Here is a 19,718-nt window from a genome sequence, read left to right as displayed (position 1 = left end):
AATTATCTGTGACCCTTATTTATTTTTGTTTTCTACACGGCGATCGCCAGAATTTAAAGTGGAGAATTATTTCTCGATCTATTGGTATTGATTCTCCATTTTCTTACAATAATCGTTTTTCGTAATTGAGTTCTTCTTTTCTCTTTCGTAAGTAACGATACGATTGTTAGCTTTTTCCGTTAGGTATATTTAAATAATTGTAGACGTACGCATATCGATAATGGATCTACACGCTACGATCACAGCGATTCATGGATAAAATTATTGCAATTATCAATGAATTGATGAAAATTCGGAGCGGGTAGATTCATCGTTAGGTTCGTCGTGGCTTGAGCGTTGACATCGTTTTGAGCCATAAGTTTTTCTTCGAGTGTATACTAGAGTTGCTGGATTGTGTTTGTGCTGTGTGTAGGTAACCAGGCGCACTGACATCACACGCTTCCATCTCCATGTAGGACTACACGCCACATTATCTGTTTTCAGGTTTGTTTGTTTACTTTTGTATTTTGTTTTATTATTTTCATTGAACTTATCATTTGTTTCGATAATACATCTACAGTATCGATAATCTACTCTCTTACACACACATTTTACAGGATGATTATCTTTTCATTTTTTTTTTATTTCTTCCGATTTCACACGTTTGTTCTTTGGAATTTTCTTTCGCGGACGTGATCATTTTTTCAATCAACTCCATCCATCTCGATATATATTCTTGATCAATTCATCTTCCGAGTCAGCGTTGATTATTCAAATTCACTCTCACGTTTACGTGAAAATATGATTTTAACAGCGAAAGCACTGGCCACACTTCCGCTGCAACCTTCAGAGCCGAGTTTCGAAGAAGATGACCTTTCGCCCGTGACCCCGTTGCCCTTGTACCAGCAGAGGGAGAATTTTTATTCCTAAGCACAAGGTAATTAAATGTTAACAATAGCATGGTTAACGTATAATTAGAACCGAAGCGAAATTACTGCCAATATATAATTGATAATGAAAGACGAAGGAAGCTCTAAAAATCATTACACAATACCGCAAGGATTCGTGATAGAGGAAACGTGTACATACCATAAATTATGTAATAAAATTATTTATACGCAGCTGCGAGTGAAATATTATGTAAAAAATCGAGCACAGAATCGACTCGAGCTGCGGTTGAATATGTACATGAAAAAAAAAAAAAAAGAAATCCTAAACTAAAAATATCAAAGAACTGACTGACGTTTTCATCGCGTATAAATATATAGTTATTAAAAAGTAATGATTACGGTGTGCATAATGAAATTATGAAAAGTGGCCAGTATTAAATCATTGCACAAATTTTTCAATTTTTCTCTGACCTGGCTATAAGAAGAAAATGAATATATAATTAGATAAAAAAAAAAAAATTAAAAAAAAAACCGTGGCTTTTGAAGCCTGGTTATAAATCCGACTAATCCTTTTTGATATTGTTATAATTCCTCGTGCGTAATCTGTATGCTGTTTATACTTATAAAACCGTGAGATTATTTCGCGATTTCTCGAAAGAAATTCTCATCCATCCGACCGTTTCGATCACAGCAGCAATAAATCGAGGACAAGGGGATTGAAGTTAGTGAAACGCGACGGAGGAAGTTATAAATAATGAAAGAAAATTCTCGTTATACTTTCCCAAGTTACCGAATAAAATACAGTCAGCGGTAATTAATCGATAGAGGCTTACGATCACAGCGTTACGAGACCTTTTTTTAACCAATGAAATATTATATACATGTTATCTATACTAATATAATAATTTTAAGAAATGTAGAGTGTAAATTAATCATACTATCGATACAATCTCCAGACGAACTAAAACAGATCGAAATAATCAGGGTTATAATGATTTGTGGCAACCTACGAAAATATATGTCGGCGCTCAGCATATGATGAAATGAAATTCCGCAGGCAAATGAAACCGAGGCAAAAATTATCAAAATTAGATTTTTTACCCAGTACAGTGCCAAACCCGGTGTGGAAATCAAAATTAGTCATTCTTCACATTGACGAACTTTATCTGTAGGATTGAATTTTTTGTGGATTTACGAAATGATTAATTAAGACTGCTTTTTATATCTAAAAATAAATATTGTTAATTACGGACGAATGATTTGGAGAATAATTAATACTATATAGAACGTATATAAAACGACGGGAGTACGGCGGAGACATAACTATACCTATAATATTATATACAAACTAAAATTTATCTAAAGTTATGTTTTCAACGGATATCAAATAGAATATTCAAAGAAAATGAAAAACAGAATAGAGTAAAATTCTCACCCAACTTATTAATTTAACAGCAATAAATAAATAATAGTCTATGTTGTATACTCATGATGCTTGTGTGTATAATTACCTCATATAGTTGATACAGTTTCATAGTAAATGTTTACTAACTATTAATCAATTAGATCAAATTCTGAGATTACTCATTTGCTTTCCTATTCGTCTATTGGCCGCTACACGTCAATGACTTCGGTACAGCTTTAAATCCCATAGCAGCGTACGTCGTTAATGAATATAAATAAATATAATATTTAATTATAATAACAGCGTATTATCTCAATCTCGGGTAGCTCACCTTCGAGATTGGTTAATTTAAGCATTACTAATACCAGTGTGCACGTAACATATACTTATAAGGAGTAACTTCATTATATTCGGTAGAGCGTTCTGTGATCGTAATAGTCTATCCTCAATTTTCTCTCTCTTTTTTCTTCATTCTCTCTCTCCCTTAAGTTTGTAAAGATATTGAATTTTCGTTCAAATTCCGTATATACCCTACAACAAAAGAATATCTCTCGTCGATCATCGCCAGTCAGGTCAGCCGCGATTAGGTGGTAGACAATCAAATTTCACCCACGTGCTTATTATCGTGAAAACATTACGTATAAACTGCGCAAATTATTCCACTTCATTTTGAGCTTATAATTTAAAATATTTAAATAATTAGACAATAATTATAAGTATCTATGTTAGGCTAGGTAATCTTAACAAATTGCGATAAAGAGTATATAGAAAAAATGAATTAAAATAAGTATAATACACACATATATTAGGTTTTAGATTCTTTTATCGTAGATTATTATTTCTAGGAGAAAAAACAAAAAAAATTAAAAATAAAAATAAGGAAAGAAATTGTATAAGTTATAAATTGTATCAAAGTTTAATGGTTTCTGTAAAATATGGTGAAGAATACGTTGTTAGGTGAATATATATATAATCTAATTGTAAATAGCAATAATCATAACGGAATATTTGATAGGTATTAACGTCAATCGAATACAATTATCTAAATGAATAAGAGGATATCAGCATGTAATATCATTTGTAAATGTGTCGCGTAATAGGATTGCAAAATATGTTTTCCTCTTGATTTCATGTACGGCAACAGAAACTACTGATTATAATAGCGGATGTGTCCGTGCAACTAGACATATACCTCTCTAAATCGTTGCAAGTAGTGAAATATGGCGGTTCTCTTCGTTCGAAACTGCAATATACTTTATACCTAGATATTGTATGAGAGGCATAGGATACGCGTAATAAACTATTTATGTAACACAAACACTTTTATTCGTATAATATTTGTAATATATACACGTCGGACGAACGAGTACATGTTACAAATAACGTGAAATAAGAATAACGAATTTGTTTTATTCGTGGAAACGCGATTTTGCCGATTTGTCTCATGAGATTCTGCGGTGGAATTGCCTTTGCAACGTCGACATGTAATACACATAATCAAAGAAACTATTCGCTAATATTCGTAATTGATGGAATAATATTAAAAGTTGCTTGAAAAGCGGTAACCAACCATGCCAACATTTGACGGAGGATTTACAAAAAAATAAAAAGCAAAGAAATCCAAAAAAAACGGTCAACGTAGACGCTCAATTATTCTGTTGTTTCTACATAAAATACTCTTATATTCTACTAATCTGTTGATTATTGCATAGCTCTATATTATACACTATTATTATATTTTTTCGTTGGGTAGATTATACCTATGTATACAAGCACATCAGTATGTTTCGTCAGCGGTCGTTTTACATGAAATATACATTACCTATATATATATATACATACACACACAAATATATTAGAAAATGAAAATTGATATATTATAGGCAAAAAAAAATTGAAAAAAAAAAAAAAATGATGCAGTTACAGTTTCGGCAAAGTATATATATATATATAAAATTTATCAGGAGCAGACATAATTTCATGTTACTCTATACAGCTGTTTGACAACAAATAAACAATCTGATTTTTATATTTCCTTCTCCTTTTCTCGACAGTTACGTATGTCGTCATTTACCACAAACCATGATCTGATCTTCAGATTTCAATTATCCTCTCAGCTCTTATCTAAAAATGAATCTCGATGTGGAATAGAAGAACGAAAGCTACGGACGCCAGGCGAGCAGGTTAGTATTACAGTTGTTCGTATTGCTCGGGAGTAGAAGAATATATGGCCATAACCACCTACTTTAGAGGGGTTGACAGATACCTCGAACCCTCGACAATTCGAAGGGTCTGATAATTTTACCTACTGCCTTTTTAAATTGTTCATACCCACCTCGTTTTCTTGCACATTTCATTGCGGAGTGGATCCACCTATCCCTACTCTGGAATCGCAACATTTCGGGTTTTCGATCTTCGATGACCTCGAGGTCAATGACATCGGACCCCATCCTCCGAACCTGGCAAGCCCTCAACGATTAAACCGAATGCAAATAAAACTTCGGTATAACTCGTGCGTAAGTGCAGCAGATTACTGCACACATTCGATTTCCGGTTTCGTTTGCAGAGCCGAATATCGCCAAGAGTTTCAACCGTATCTCTGGCAAGAGAAAAAAATTGCAAGCTGTTTTTTTTGTTCGAATCAACGATGTCCACATTTTTTTAATCGTTCATTTTCTTACCACGTAATTGCAGCCTGTGTCGTATATGTGGATGGTTTTCACCTCTGGCTGAAATGACAAACGGTGTACACGTCTTGTACTCTCGACTGAAGAATTCCCTCCAAAGATTCTTAGCAAGATAATGAGGAAACTCGAGTTATGGAATTCCTTGGGAGTATCGATAGAATTTCACACGTATCGCAGAATTGCAGCATCTCACCTGTTTCGTATTGCTCATCGAAAACGGGTAGAAGTTGTTCTCAAGGATCGAGACGATGGGCGGGTATGAAAAATCGAGGATGAAAATATAGTTGTCTCGTATAAGAATCGAGGGAAAATCTTTTTAGTTCTAGCGAAATACCACCTACTATGCAGTATAGGACTGTATGTTTCCGCGAATTATACCTATATTTCATCTGCATCGCAGTTCGCGCATTCCAATTTGAGTCACTGTCGCATGAATAACAAGTTATCCGAGCAGGAAGACAAAAATAAACGAATAAAAGAAAAAAAAAAAAAACACACACACTCCGGTATATAGCTTAATCAACTGCATAAGTTCAACTAGTCCCTTGAATCTTCATCGTTTCGTATCATGCACGACAAACAACGAACGGCTTTTGAATCTCAATGAATTGAATTAGTCAACGTCTCACCGCGAAACATATAACTAATACTGCAGTTCCTCCGTCTCTGCTCTTTTCGCACAAATCCGTAGGTGTACGAATAAAATATTTACTCTGCTGTGCCCTGTACGGTTTTTTCGAATTTCAATGAATAAAAATTAGCTCAAGTATCAAAAATCGCGTGATATCGATTCGATTTGCGGGAAAAAAACATGCAAACACGTTATTCGCACGAATCGTTATTTGCACTTGGCAAACATTGAGCTTCATCGCAAAGAGTCAGAGGCATGTATTCTCGCGAGCTCGCTAAGCAGAAATCAAGAATACCTAAAAATAAAAAGTCACAAGTGCATCACATTGCACCTTCAGGCAATGGGTGACCCGTTTGATGGTTTTACACTAACGAGGAAGTTCATCAAATATCAATAATTAATTAATAACGATCAGAATATTTAGCCGATCGGTAATACCGTCGAGCATTCGATATCCAGGTCAATCCCATATAAGTATGTTATTGTGAACGGTAATGCAACGATTTGGATTACCCGCTGTAATAAATTGGCGATATTCTCCACCTGCAGGGATTATGCTGATTCGTGCACGTGAACCAAATACCTTTGTTTCCCAGCTCTTGCGGCGATGGCTAAAATTCTTTGTATCTTTTGTAACAGTATAATGGCAATGAAAAAACTGCAGTTATACCTCCTTATCGAAGTGCATCCTGTAGCGCGGTGTACACCAGCATACTGCCGTATAGTCTTTGAATTTGCGGTAAACCAGTTTTTTTTCTCTTTCTTTTTTTTACTCTTCTTTCCTTCCTTTCTTTTCTTTCTCCTTTTGCACAGCCGTAATTCTTTTTCCAACGATACTGCTGAACCCTTTGATTATAACTAAGAGTAACTCGACGTGCGAGGAACGGGATCAACGATTGTAAGAATTTCTAGTACGAGTCAATCTCGTTGCTGCAGTTGAGACGAAGATTAAAGACTCCGAGGATCCTACCGTCGAGACACTGGTCACCAGCTTTTGCTGCCAGATAATTTCTTGGTGCTGTTGCAAATATGGGGGGGAAATAACGATTTTACTGCTGGACTCGCTCCTTCTGCTTCTGATTCCGCTGCTGCTGCTGGGGCCCCAGGTCGTCGAACCAACCGACCAATCACCACGACTCTGTAAGCCTGAATCCTAATGAGGCCCACGGTATATATTCGCTCACCCTCGCATCACCTGGAGATTTTTCCAACCACGATCGACTGGCGAGGTGAGTCTTTATGGGTCCGATATCCGATCTGCGTGACACGCGATTAGGTCAACTCCGAGAGATCGGGATTTTTTTTTTGCTCCACCCTCAAATCGATTTTTTTTTTTTTTCTTTTTCATTAAACTCGAAATGGTTGTTCTCTTTACCGTTTATCCAAACAATATTTCAAATCGAATTAAAGTCGGCATGGCTAAAATATAAACGCTCTTGTGCAGATGATGGAAAACTGTGGGAAGAAAAATACCAATGACAAAAACTACGAAAGTATGATACTTTCGAACTTTTTCAACAGTTTTCCCTCTAATCGGACGTCAGCGAACCGGATCAAACGGCGGAAGTGTATAATTTGTTTTTTCACGGTCATTGGCGCGTGTTAACGTTTGGGGGAAAAAGAACGGGTTTCAATTATAGCAGCTAAAATTCGAATATGATATTCAATTAATCGCTAACGTAACGCGCTTCATCGTCAAATACACTTTTACCATAACTTTCGTTCATAGTTCCTGTGTTGAATGAATAATAACGAGAAGTTTCGACCGTCAGAATCTCAGACTAGTTTAAATAACACTTTGTTTACCCATGACGCACCGCGAGTAGCGACGCATTTAAAAAAAAAAAAACGAAAGAATTTAAAAATAACGGGTATTCGCGGATTTCGAATTTCTACGACCGCGAACTCGTGAATAAAATTCATAATTTATAAAAGAAACTCATTGCACGGAAAAATTGTAACGGACTTTCATACGAATGAAAGAATTAGAAAAGTCACATATGGACGTCGAGACGGGCTAAACGCGATCGCGGAAAAGCGCTGACAATATTTGTGATTATCTCGAGTGCGTGACACGACCTTTTTCAGAAAGGAATCCTATTATTCAATTTTTCTATTGCTTGACGAGAACAATGACTGAAGACTTTGTATATTCCAAGTACAGCTACCGGAATAGAATTCGAAGGCTGCAAGTAGGTACGAGGATATCATGCGTACCTAGCATTTCAATTCGATGAACGTACGCGTGTTATATCTCGTGGCAGGAAGTTTGAAGAAATTTTTAACGCGGCAGGGTGTTTAAAATTCGTCGTTAACGTTTATCTACATTTTTATTCCCATCGACAAAGACTTCGAGATATAATGAAGAACTTTTCGACTCGATCGTGTATTACCGAACTCATAAAATGTATATTGTTGTAACTCGATAACGCACGTCCCGTAAAACTAGCTGCCATGTTAGATGTTAACGGTAAGTAGTCGTGACATCCAAACTATTTCCGCGACCGTTATTAGCTATATGATCTTTGATTGACGCGTATCAGAGAGTGATATACTATAGATACAGTTTATATCGTATTTGCAAATTGCGGTTCACCACACGTTACGGTATCTTACTCGCCGTTGTCATTCTTATTGCATAATCATACCGGAAGGGTAATAAATTCTACACTTCGTCACAATTCACTTGCGGCTGACGATTCGTACCTAAGACCCCTTCTGCAGGTGGGTTAATTACTCCGCGATTTAAACCGCGTCAGCTATTGATCGAATCATGCCGTTAAAAATTCGAAAATTAATCCGTTTCTTTTTCAGTTACTTATTTATTTATTGTATTACTATGAACCCCGCTGCAGATGGCTCATGATTATATACGATAACTGTACAACTATAAACGTTGGGTAGTAAAAAGGCAAGCCTAGATTTTTATAAGACGACTATTTAAGATCCTATCTGATATTACGACGAGCGACAGTCATTCGACGTTTCTAGAATTTGTTCGATCGACAGAGTTTCAAGATTCTCAATGATCGGATTAAAAACAAACAAACAAACAAACAAAAAAAAAAACTGGTTTTTACGAGCAGTGGCTTAAATGGGTCACCTGCATACATTATTTAATAACACTATACAAGAGTTATGAATCCTAAATAATACGGTCAGATTACGAAGATTCGATTACGATTCGTATCTCTCATCAGCGCGTCAAATCCGTTAACGATGTCCGAATAAATTGGTTTCAGGTAACAAAAATGAGGTGGATGACGGAAAAGTTGTTACTTTTCCTGGGAGTTTTCTCGGTGACATTTTGCACCTACGCAATCGCCGGTAAGAATAAATTTCTACAGAGATGACGAGGAGATAAAAAAAAAAAAAAAAAACTGAAAAATCATGTCGATTGATTTCCGACAGGTGACCAAGGAAAGCATGGAAGAGTCGTTTGTTACTTCAGCAACTGGGCGATATACAGGCCAGGAATCGGGAGATACACGATCGAAGATCTTCCCGCGGAATTGTGCACGCACGTGGTATACTCGTTTGTCGGTGTGAGCAACGTGACGTGGGAAGTGCTAGTGATCGATCCGGATTTGGACATCGATCAGGATGGATTCAAAAACTTCACGAATTTGAAGCATAAGTATCCAGGACTGAAGACCGAGCTTGCGGTGGGCGGTTGGGCCGAAGGTGGTCGAAAGTACAGTGCGATGGCTGCGGTTGGCGAACGAAGAAAATCGTTCATTCGCAGCGTCGTCGGTGAGTGGAACGCGAATGTTATCTTACAACTCGAGAAGAAATGAAAATAGGAAAACATCGGCGACGATACGGGCTACACGATCGTACGGCGGAGGCGTAACTCACCGTGAGATAATTAACGTCCGGAGGAAATATTAAAGCACCCCAAGTCGTTTCGCGAATTATTTTCTTTATGACTCGAACGTCACCACTCGCACATTCATGTGCGAGTACGTACCGCGCATGTAAAAAATTCTTCAAGTTATCTCGAGGTTCGTCAACTTTGAGTCTACGACGAGTAAACCGATTGTCGCGATTGATTTATATATATACAGTAAATTACCCAACCGCTGTTGCTACAGTAATTACAGCGTGCGTGTATATCGCTGTTGCAGGATAAACTGGTTATTTTGATAACCCAGACCTTCGTCTCGTCATGTGTTTTACTTGTCTTTTTCTTCGTGACTATTTTTTCTTTTTTTTTTTCTTTTTTTTTTTTTTCTTCTACCGCGAGACCACACTTTACTTTGAGATAATACATTTTTGTGTAAATTTCTCCGATAATTATCGTGTGCGAGTATGAGTATACCCGGTTTCCAATGTACACATCAGGGACACACCTCCTATGACGAGCAGAAATAATACTAAACTTGTGTCACGTATGTATATATATACACATTTATGTCACACTTGTGTTTGTATTTATTTTGACACGAATATGACATAAATTTATTTAATGGCGCGCAAAATGTGCGAGAAAAATAAAGTAATTAATATGATATCTAATGAAGTTCCCCGGAACAAGGTCACGGCGAAATAATTACTACGCTTATAAAGATAAGGTAGATATCACGGATATGAAAGCGCATATGGAACCGACCTATTTCGTAACTTTCACGTGTAACGATAATTTGCAAGTTTTACAATCGTTATTCGAACGTTGATAAAAGTAAGATCGTAGTCATCTCAATTTGCGCTGCAACTACCATTTCTGTATGTAATTTACAATGTGTTTTTCGTAGAATTCATGTACAAATATGATTTCGACGGATTCGACCTTGACTGGGAGTATCCTGGGGCCACCGACCGAGGAGGTAAATTCTCTGACAAAAATACTTTCGTATACTTTGTCGAGGAGTTACGGCGGGCCTTCGACAGGGAGGGAAAAGGCTGGGAAATTACAATGGCCGTTCCGTTGGCTAAATTCCGTCTTCAAGAGGGTTACCATGTTCCAGAGTTATGCGAGTGAGACAACTTCCAGTTTCTATAAAAGTCCTTTACCGCCTCGTCAACGTTTTGCGTGATATTTATTTTGTCTGGATGAAGAGGCGTCGAGGTCGAGTGGAGACAAAAGTCTAAATACCTGCTGCAGCTATTCAATCGATTTTCTGTGGGGAAAAAAGGAGAAAAAAAAATTAAAAAGAAAATCTTGGCGCCATTAATTTCATACAAAAATGACTAAAAGCCGCTAGGAAATGTTACCTGGTACTGCATTATGGATGGAAAAAAATTAGCAGAATTCATAAATAAATTATACAAAACGCCACGTGCCTTTCATTATAATATTATCGAGAGTATTAATTTTCTTGTCTCCGCGACGCCTTTTGTAAATGTGGGGAAAAATAAGGAATGCTAAAAATACTCTACACTGATATATGATACGTTATAAAACGAGAAGTAAAGATATTCAATTCTTTGAATTTACACAGGCTTGTGGACGCTATCCACGTTATGGCGTACGATCTTAGAGGGAACTGGGCCGGATTTGCAGACACCCATAGCCCCCTTTACAAACGACCACACGATCAGTGGGCATACGAGAAACTTAACGTCGTAAGTGGAGATTAACTATGAAAGGCTTAAAGCTGATGGCTTAAGGTTGCGATGGTATTGTGGACGATTTCTTTTTTTTTTTCCTACCAGTAAGCATCGTATCAAGTCCGATAAATTATGTAAATTACTTTCAGAATGACGGTATGAGACTCTGGGAAGATCTCGGCTGTCCGTCAGACAAACTTGTCGTTGGAATTCCGTTCTACGGTCGTAGTTTTACTCTAAGCAACAGCAACACTAACTATAATCCAGGGACTTACATTAACAAGGAAGCCGGAGGTGGAACTGCCGGAAATTATACCAGAGCCAAGGGATTCCTCGCTTATTACGAAGTACGCCTAGGAATTTTACGATTACAGTCCTCGCGTTAGTACGCGTTCGATAAACTGATTATTCCTACTTCTTTACTTCCATACAGATATGCCCTGAAACTCAAGATCCAAAATCCGGATGGACCAACGAGTGGGATTCCCAAGGGATGGTGCCATATGCATACAAAGGTGAGTGTCCCGCGACAAATATCGGAGCGGGATGATTTTTCTCGCTCGTCAGTTTCGCCGCGGGATACGCCTCGAGGATTTGACGGCATGTTCCTCTCGTCCTGGAGCCCTTTCCACCCTGTCTCTAATTTCCATACAATGCCTCACGTTTCGTTATATCCGCTCGTTCGTCTCCCCTCGTATACTTTCACCTTCATCCGATCTGACGTATTCGAATCTTCGCGATAATATGTAAATGCGTACGAAAAATCTACACGGCATTCAACTATATGTTAAAGGTACCCAATGGGTGGGATACGAAAACGAAAAAAGTGTTCAAATCAAGATGGATTTCATAAAGAACAAGGGATACGCCGGAGCGATGACCTGGGCGATTGACATGGATGATTTTCACGGTATTTGCGGCAAGCCAAACGCCCTCGCCCACATTCTCCATGAAAATATGAAGAACTACATTGTTCCCGCTCCTAAGCACGCCACGACTCCGAGGGTGTGTACATAAATTATTAATCTATTCACACCTGAGTTCTTATAATCATCGCTACTGTTCAATCGAATGAGACATGTTTTTTTTAATTTCAAACGTGCAATGCAGCCTGAATGGGATCGGCCACCAAGTACAGCGGCTTCGCCCGGAGACGCAGATCGTCCACATCGTCCTATAAAGACGACCAAGGCACCGATGACAACCGCAAGACCCACTCCAGCGTACAGACCACCATCGACACCGACCACGCCGAGACAAACGGAGGAAACAACACAGCCAACGCGACCCTCGTGGCCTTCGACGTCCGCAAAACCTGCGGTGATCAACGAAATAGACGATACTTCCAATGAAATTAAATGTGGAAATGACGACTTCATGCCGTCCAAAGACTGCACTCTGGTACGTAACGGTTGCAGTATAAGTTTTCAAAAATATTCGAGTTCTGACGATAAAATACACAATTTTTCTTTTCAATTTTTCATACCGATAATTGTTCTGTTTCAGTACTACCGTTGCGTTTATGGGAAACCTCTGAAGTTCCAGTGTCGCGACGGTACCGTGTACAATACGGAAAAGTTAATCTGCGATTGGCCGAAGAATGCAGATCGTTCGGAATGCCGAAGCCGAAGAAGAAACTGAATAACATAATTTTTATTCGTATTGATTTTCAGATCTTCTGGTTTTATTATCGCTATTTTTCTTTGATCTTTTTTGTTTCTTCTACGTTTCACTTTTAACAGTTTTAACGAAGTATGGGCGTATGATATATTTATGCGTGGAACGTGTCTATGAATATAAAATTTAGCGCCAGTTTTGTGACGTTATATGCCAATGACTGCCGTTTTAGGCCATTATAGGTACATCACAGTTATAATAGGTGTAACAAGAACTGTTAATCAACGGTCAATTTAATTGCTCGTTTGTTTGCTTTGCAATAATCGCTTGATGTTCAACGCACATAAGCATAAATACATGAACATATTATATTATACGAGTATGTGATCAAAAAAGCAAAGTGGCGGTGAAAAGTTCACTTGAATTTAATATAATTAGGTATATGTATAGGACTAATAAAGCGAGCTATTATTTTTAATATCCATCCAATATATGTGACGATAATAACAATAATTATTATGCGCAGCATTCACAGTTTTGTAAACAATTCACTGGAAATTTTCAATCATGTAAAAAAGTTCCTGTATGCATCACCAATCTTCTTTTAAAAATTTAATCGACGTTATAACGTACAGGAAATCCTTCTGACTCTACTTCCGATAATTTATTCTACAGTGAAATTTTAAATTCCAAGTCGCATCGCACTTGATGAGCCTCAGTCAAGTAGGATAGGTTTGAACATTGAATATAGAACCCGTGCTGCATAAATGATATTATATACTTGAACGATTTGTTATTATATCTCTAACCAAAACAATCAGTGAATAAGCATAATTATTGCGTAAAAAGTGAACAAGTGAATCAGTAAGTATAAATGAAATATGCCCTCTAACTGATCTGGGAAAAATTGTAGCGAAGCCAATTGTAATAGAGTCATATTCGTGGGGTGTATTTTGACGTAGGAGCTCGTCAGAAATAGCACACCTCATCAAAATTTCAGAATCGCGTGGCTCGTAACGATTTTTCAATTGCGTAGTGCGCGTAAGCGTCTCCTGCCCTTTATTAAACGAGTATTGAATAAATTATAAGGCACGTTTATTTATACGAGCTCTTACTATCCTTTATACTCTCGACAATCAAGGTGGAAGTCGCAATAGAGCCGAACACGGTCTATGGATATTCAGAAATTCCTTCCGCTCTCTGTTGTGTTTCATGTGCCTTTGGAATTTCATTATATTCATTGTCAATCATTAATTGCGCAACCAATGAAGGGTCCTGAATAAAACGTGATTTGAAATATTACGCTCCTCACCACTCGGAATTATTCGATAAATCTCGGATCATCTCGGCTCTTCAATCTCTGACGTCAACTTCAGCAGTCTGTGCCAAGTGCCCATAGCAGCCCATAGTAAACATGTCTGTCTAACAGCAGCCTTCATTAATGGGCGGTGCTTTAATAAATCATGAATCTCTCAATTTTCGACTGATTGTTCATCACAACTAACTATACAATCGCTGCAGGACACTATGAGGTCTGCAACAAGGATAATATGCCGTCAAAGGACCTTCCTGTTATAGACAAACTACGGTACGATTGTAATGTATTACCTTTTTTTTTTTACTTTTACTTATTGTGTTTTATTTCGAATATCCCAAGTTACTTGCGGTTATTTACCTCCTGTCCAGATCAATCAACCCACGTTTACATCTTCGACATTGTGAAGGTATTTCGATGGTTGAAAGTACCTTCAATTCTCTTTAAAATATTGAGTGGATCTAAGCAAAAGTATTTTTTTTTTCACTTTAGCTACATTAAAATTATCTCATTAATTCCAAAGTTGAAGAAAACATTGAACGTCATATTTGTCTGAATATTTTTATGAGAAATTCATATGTCCTCGTACTCTGTTATGAATTAATTCCATCGCAAGTTTCATTCTACGTCCGTAGTATAGTACATACTATCAACAAGCATTATGTTTTCATATCTTGAATAAGGGATTTGTATTATGTTCCAGAGCAATGAGGACTTGATAAAGGTTTGATAAAGTATAAGGGGATCAGAGACAACACCACTGCAAAATGTTGGCCAGAAGTAGAAAGTATGATAATGAAACACTTGACGTTGTTAACAAAGGATGCCTCGACTCATACGATGGTGTGGCATGTGGCAGAATAAGCTTTCTTACTCTCCTCTGTACAGTAACATTCCTGCTGGTCGTCTTGAAGATAATTAAATACCATGCCTACAGGCATTCGCAGATGCACCATTATGCCATATTTTACGTCTCAGCAATGAAATGCATTATTTGGTAAGACTTAAAAATTGATTTTTGTTCAAACTGCTTTTATTCCTGCATTTTTTTTACATTAATTCATTTTACAGCGCTGCGAGCTTCATTGTAGGTATCCGCTATCCTCAGCTGCATTTTACCGCCAATTTCTTCAAGCTCCTCCAATTCATTTTGATCTGTCATCTTCATTGGTCAATGGCAGCCAGAGCTAGACACAGGGATGATATAGTACAGCACGTTGTGAACCCTGTACTATCTCTCTACATGCTCTACTGTACTACCGTTGTATTAATGGGCATGGTGGACATAAGCGGAACGTGGACTGAGTGCCTCCGTAAGTTCCATAACAGCCATCATTGATACTGTACTTGACATACTGACTAAATGACTCACGGCATCTTACTATTTGGTTCCAGGTCCTTATTGGTTAATGTTGTCGAGTGTAGATTTTATATCTGTGCAACTATTTGCAGTGGTGGCTCTTTACCTCACTCATAGTAATAATCGTTCAGTAATCTCACCGCTCATGCTGCCTACCGCTTCCTCTCAAACTCGTGACTTATGGCTCGTCACAGCAGTATATGAAGTCTCAGCAGTAGTGTCTGTTGTTTTTGATGCAGTTATGTCTTTATGTGAGTATTTTAGAGTAATTTTGGTTGATCATCGAAACTCATCAATTCATAATTTACATGGTAGTGGGTAGAGAAGAAACTGGCTGCAGTGGTATCTACAGTCATATTCAGATGTACTACAGCTCGTCTATCGTGGTGGTGATAATTCTCAAATACTTTGTACCAACCTGGACTTTACTCTGCATCTTTCAACCAGTTCGCGTCAATTCAAGACCATCGGTAGTTGTTCCAACCTCGCACTACAATATAGTTGAGTATCGTACAATCAGTTGCAAGAATTCAAGCAGGCTTAAACGATTGTTGTAACGATTCATTCCCTTTTTTTTTCAGGACGGAACCTGTTACAATCAGTATCGAAGAATGTTCTTTTCCCAAAATGGTGGGCAACCTACATCAATGTCATATCCGACGATATCTTATCCATCAGATCCTCCGATGTATGAGGGCTTTGGAGATTACTCTTATCCAAATAGTTCCCCAGATGCATCGCCTACAATTGAACAAAGAAAAGGAGACATAGATGATGTCTGTGAGGGGTATGAAAAGCATTTCATCAACATCGATCAACGTAGAGGTATTATTGAAAACCGATACAGAATGGAACAAAATAGACAGAATCTAGAGAGAAATTTAAATATGGACGACGAAGACGACAATGAAACTGAAATAGAGAAGAGAGCTGCATTGAAGAATGGTAATCTAACAACGATCAGCGAAGAGGGTGTGACCAATATGGACAGTCCTCAAGAGTAGGTAAGTTGTTGCTCAAAAAATCTAAGTCAAACCACACCTAATTTTAAAAGTGCCTAACACGGCTAGCGGATCATTGTGGTACACATTTATACTCTCCAGCATCTTATCTACCAGCCCGATTTAATCAAAAGGTACATATGCACACAAGTTGTACCTTTTTAAATACGTATGTTTCCAACATTGTCGATTTCGCTGTAATATTGACGATACTATTTTATCGCCGAATGTTGGATAGCTGAATGGATTGTAGATCTTTAGATTCAAACTTCTTCTCGTATCGATAGACATACAAATACGTAGTTTTGTTAATTGATAATCAAGATAGGAATTTTCTGAAAGGGATTTTTAACATTGATCATATTAGTAATTAGTTTATAAATAAGATTAACGTAATCTCGAAACAATTTTAAACATACATTACTATAAGATTTATCTGAAAGTGAAAATATAAGACTTGGTTGGGGCGTAATTAGCTTAAGGGTGAGATAGGGCGATATGATTTTTTCTATTTATTCAAATCTGATATACATTAAAATGTTTCAAATTCATCCAAGTTATTGATTGAAAAACTGAGACTCACTGATTATTGAATGTCATAGAGAATATTCCAAAACTGAGCTGTGATTCGTTTGCCAGAAATTGAAAGAAAAACTAAAACGAGCGCGAAATGTTCAGTAAATTGTAGTAAGTTAAAAAAAAAAAAATTTTGGAATACTTTTTAACGTATTTACAATTAGATGAAATAGGTACGAATATAGAATTATTTGAATAATTAATAATGAATTAATTTAACTAAGCAGCTATAAAATTAATTAATAACGAGCTGTGTTTCGTTATTGTCCAACGTACATAGACTAAGTATGTATAGGTCTAGAATATGTAGATACAACGTGCAACACATAAAGTTGCTTTATGTCAAGACTGTGTTCATACGTGGAGAATTGCAACGTAGTATGAAATAACCGATCTGCTTTCAAAATATCTATGATGAAGTTGAAGTGATAATGATAATTACTGGAAATCTTAGGATTCAATTTGGCTAAATGTAAGTGAAAGATATATTGATAGAAAAATATCCGAATTTTTCTACACTGTCACTCACAGTCGTTTGAAACATTGGCTTTACAAATCGTATCAGCCTATGATCAAAAGTTAGTATTTCGTTAAAGAAATTTGTACATTCAGTTAGTTCCTATTCACATATTTACTCATCCATTCACATGAGCAATTGTATACATATGCTTTTTACGTGCACCGGCATTGAGTCCAATTTTAGTAACCGAGAACGAGATTTTTTTTTATTTATCGTTTATATTACACTAATTGTGAATTCGCGCGCATATCAAACAAAAAAAAAAATATCAAATCATACTAACTCAATTTTTTCGAATCATTCATACGTCTAGTTGGGTTTTATACTCAAATCTCATAAGAATGAACTGATAACATATTTTTTAGATAAATAATACAAATTAGAGCGGTGGTTTTCAACGGGGGTTATATCATTTAATTTGAGACGTAATTTTTTCTTATAATCGGATAAAATTACCCTCACAATTAGCGAATTTGTATTCATCTCATTATTAATTCTCATCAACATTTTCTACGCAATTGACATTTTTTGCGAGCAAAAATATTAAATAAAGATGTATATATTTATTTAACGGTGTATCACACCTCGTATTCCCGGACAGCTGAATCGCTGATCAATCTAATAATTAATCAATGGATAATTGATCCCTACTCTACTGCTTCTGAAAAAGATAAAATTCAATCCAACGAATGAAACAAACGATGGAAAAACATCAGTAGTCGTCAGCTCGTACCAATCGTCTGTCCATATTAATCTTATTATTCTTCATGCAGTTTCTGGTAATTTTGACGAGACCTGCTTTTGTAGCACGCTGAGTGTTATCTTTTCAATCAAAGATCATTCACCGCCAATTATAGAAACAAAGTAATTATTTCATTTTCTGTTGCTTATTACGAATGAGGTTTCTAAAGGTTTGCAGAATTTTTTTACTCCCTCATCGGTATATTCCCGAGGTTTTTTATGCCTCACAAATTTCGGCTCAGATTTATAGCATTCGTGACTTGATACACGGCGAACAGTCAACATAGAGTTCTAAATTTGTTATACATCGTTGAAAATTAACTAAAAGAATTCAAGAGGAGAGAGAGAGAAATTTATTTCATCCCGGAGAAAGTCTCCCTAAGAACCATAGACAGAAATCTATACCTAACGTGAGAATATATGTGTAAGAACTAAAAAATGTGCTTACGTACGAAAATCGGTTGGAAAAAAAGACAAATAGTTATAATAATAGTATAAATATAATAACTACAAGTAAAAAAAAGTTAGAACTGAAAAGAAGAGCAGAAGAGAACATCGTGGCTCTGAATTAGTTGGCACAACAGAATCCAGCCAACGGAGGAGCGAAAAGCCCAGAAACACCCCTAAAGCGCCTTATCAAATAAACAGTCGGAGCGCCCACGTAACTTCTTCCGCGTGATGTTGATGGTTATCTAACATTCTGAAATGTGCGTTGGGGTTATTTTTGAGCATAAGTCTCAAACCTGATCAATTTTGCGAATTTTGTTTTGGTTAGAGAGGGAGAGAGAACGAGATTCAGTGTTTGCTTATGCGGAAAAATTTTTCCTAAAATTTATGCCTAAAGTTTATCACGTATGTTGAAGATAAAATTTACATTCAGCGTAACTTTGCCTTGTATTCGTTATTGTATATATTCTTGTCACTTATAATAAATGTGAAACTATTGAATACATTAGAAATTATGTATCGATTGGTGATACTTATTCACTGTACATCTATGTATTCAAGTTACAACAACTACACAATTTATGTATGCAACTTGATCGAAATGAAATTTAGGAGTTGTAAAAAAATAACAACTTCCATTCAGAGATAAGAGATAAATATTATTTATTCGTATAAGAAGGAATTTGTAAAACTGAGATCATATTCTTTCGCACTTGGAATTGGTACGTGTTTATCGTGCAGTAATGATGAGAAACGATTGTATTAGGTCATCCTATTGGATTATAATGATACGCGAAGGGCACACCCACATTCGTATGTAAATATTTATGTTTAATTCAATGATAATAAAAACGCAGTATGATTCATGCAATTTTTAAGTATCCGCAATTCAAATTTAATCGCCCGATGATACCTAAGTTACTATCGAAAAATTGTTTCATAAGTGGTAATTTTATGTAATAACGGTGATATTTTTTTCGATATTTGCTTTCAACGATA

The 19,718-nt window shown here is 36.7% G+C and overlaps 3 protein-coding genes and 2 long non-coding RNA genes across 17 annotated transcripts in view; 3 read left to right on the top strand and 2 right to left on the bottom strand.

Annotated features, from left to right (window-relative positions):
* LOC105685860 overlaps positions 1-2,649 on the top strand; it is a 165,816-nt gene extending 163,167 nt beyond the window's left edge. For 9 of the 10 annotated variants that reach the window (XM_048655454.1, XM_048655453.1, XM_048655459.1 and 6 more), the window contains one exon: positions 794-2,649. In XM_048655454.1, coding sequence (XP_048511411.1) covers positions 794-909 — 116 coding nt within the window. In that variant the 3' untranslated portion in view covers positions 910-2,649. Of the gene's footprint in view, positions 1-412; positions 484-793 lie in introns of all 10 variants that reach the window. The other variant, XR_007278447.1, reaches the window with a different exon arrangement.
* On the bottom strand, positions 693-6,021 carry LOC105685864. 2 transcript variants are annotated; one of them, XR_001103012.3, is made up of 3 exons: positions 4,956-6,021; positions 4,610-4,873; positions 693-905 (listed from the first exon to the last, which is right to left on the bottom strand). It is a non-coding gene; the product is annotated as an uncharacterized LOC105685864 (long non-coding RNA). The 2 variants fall into 2 exon arrangements; XR_007278451.1 differs by lacking the exon at positions 693-905 and adding an exon at positions 3,123-4,398.
* Positions 6,022-6,681: 660 nt separating this feature from the next.
* On the top strand, positions 6,682-13,545 carry LOC105685861 (endochitinase). Of its 3 annotated transcripts, none has more exons than XM_012400301.3 (10): positions 6,682-6,821; positions 8,835-8,919; positions 9,004-9,345; positions 10,347-10,569; positions 11,034-11,157; positions 11,292-11,489; positions 11,576-11,657; positions 11,936-12,147; positions 12,253-12,543; positions 12,649-13,545. In XM_012400301.3, exons 2-10 carry the CDS (start codon positions 8,844-8,846, stop codon positions 12,781-12,783), a joined length of 1,683 nt encoding a protein of 560 aa, XP_012255724.2. In that variant the 5' UTR covers positions 6,682-6,821; positions 8,835-8,843; the 3' UTR covers positions 12,784-13,545. The 3 variants fall into 3 exon arrangements, with proteins under 3 accessions (XP_012255724.2, XP_020707969.2, XP_020707970.2); XM_020852310.2 differs by lacking the exon at positions 6,682-6,821 and adding an exon at positions 8,039-8,062; XM_020852311.2 differs by lacking the exon at positions 6,682-6,821 and adding an exon at positions 8,196-8,316.
* Positions 12,793-14,213, bottom strand: LOC125501009. Its single transcript, XR_007278471.1, has 2 exons — positions 14,072-14,213; positions 12,793-13,977 (listed from the first exon to the last, which is right to left on the bottom strand). It is a non-coding gene; the product is annotated as an uncharacterized LOC125501009 (long non-coding RNA).
* On the top strand, positions 14,155-19,600 carry LOC105685862. Its single transcript, XM_012400303.3, has 6 exons — positions 14,155-14,347; positions 14,778-15,071; positions 15,146-15,387; positions 15,470-15,685; positions 15,750-15,934; positions 16,016-19,600. The coding sequence occupies exons 2-6, from the start codon at positions 14,842-14,844 to the stop codon at positions 16,436-16,438; spliced, it is 1,296 nt and encodes a 431-aa protein (XP_012255726.2). The 5' UTR covers positions 14,155-14,347; positions 14,778-14,841; the 3' UTR covers positions 16,439-19,600.
* Positions 19,601-19,718: the final 118 nt, after the last annotated feature.

Source organism: Athalia rosae, chromosome 5, assembly GCF_917208135.1.
Source record: "Athalia rosae chromosome 5, iyAthRosa1.1, whole genome shotgun sequence".
Lineage (NCBI taxonomy): Eukaryota > Metazoa > Arthropoda > Insecta > Hymenoptera > Athaliidae > Athalia > Athalia rosae.
Note: the sequence above shows the minus strand (reverse complement) of the source record. Positions and strands in the feature narration are given on the sequence as shown.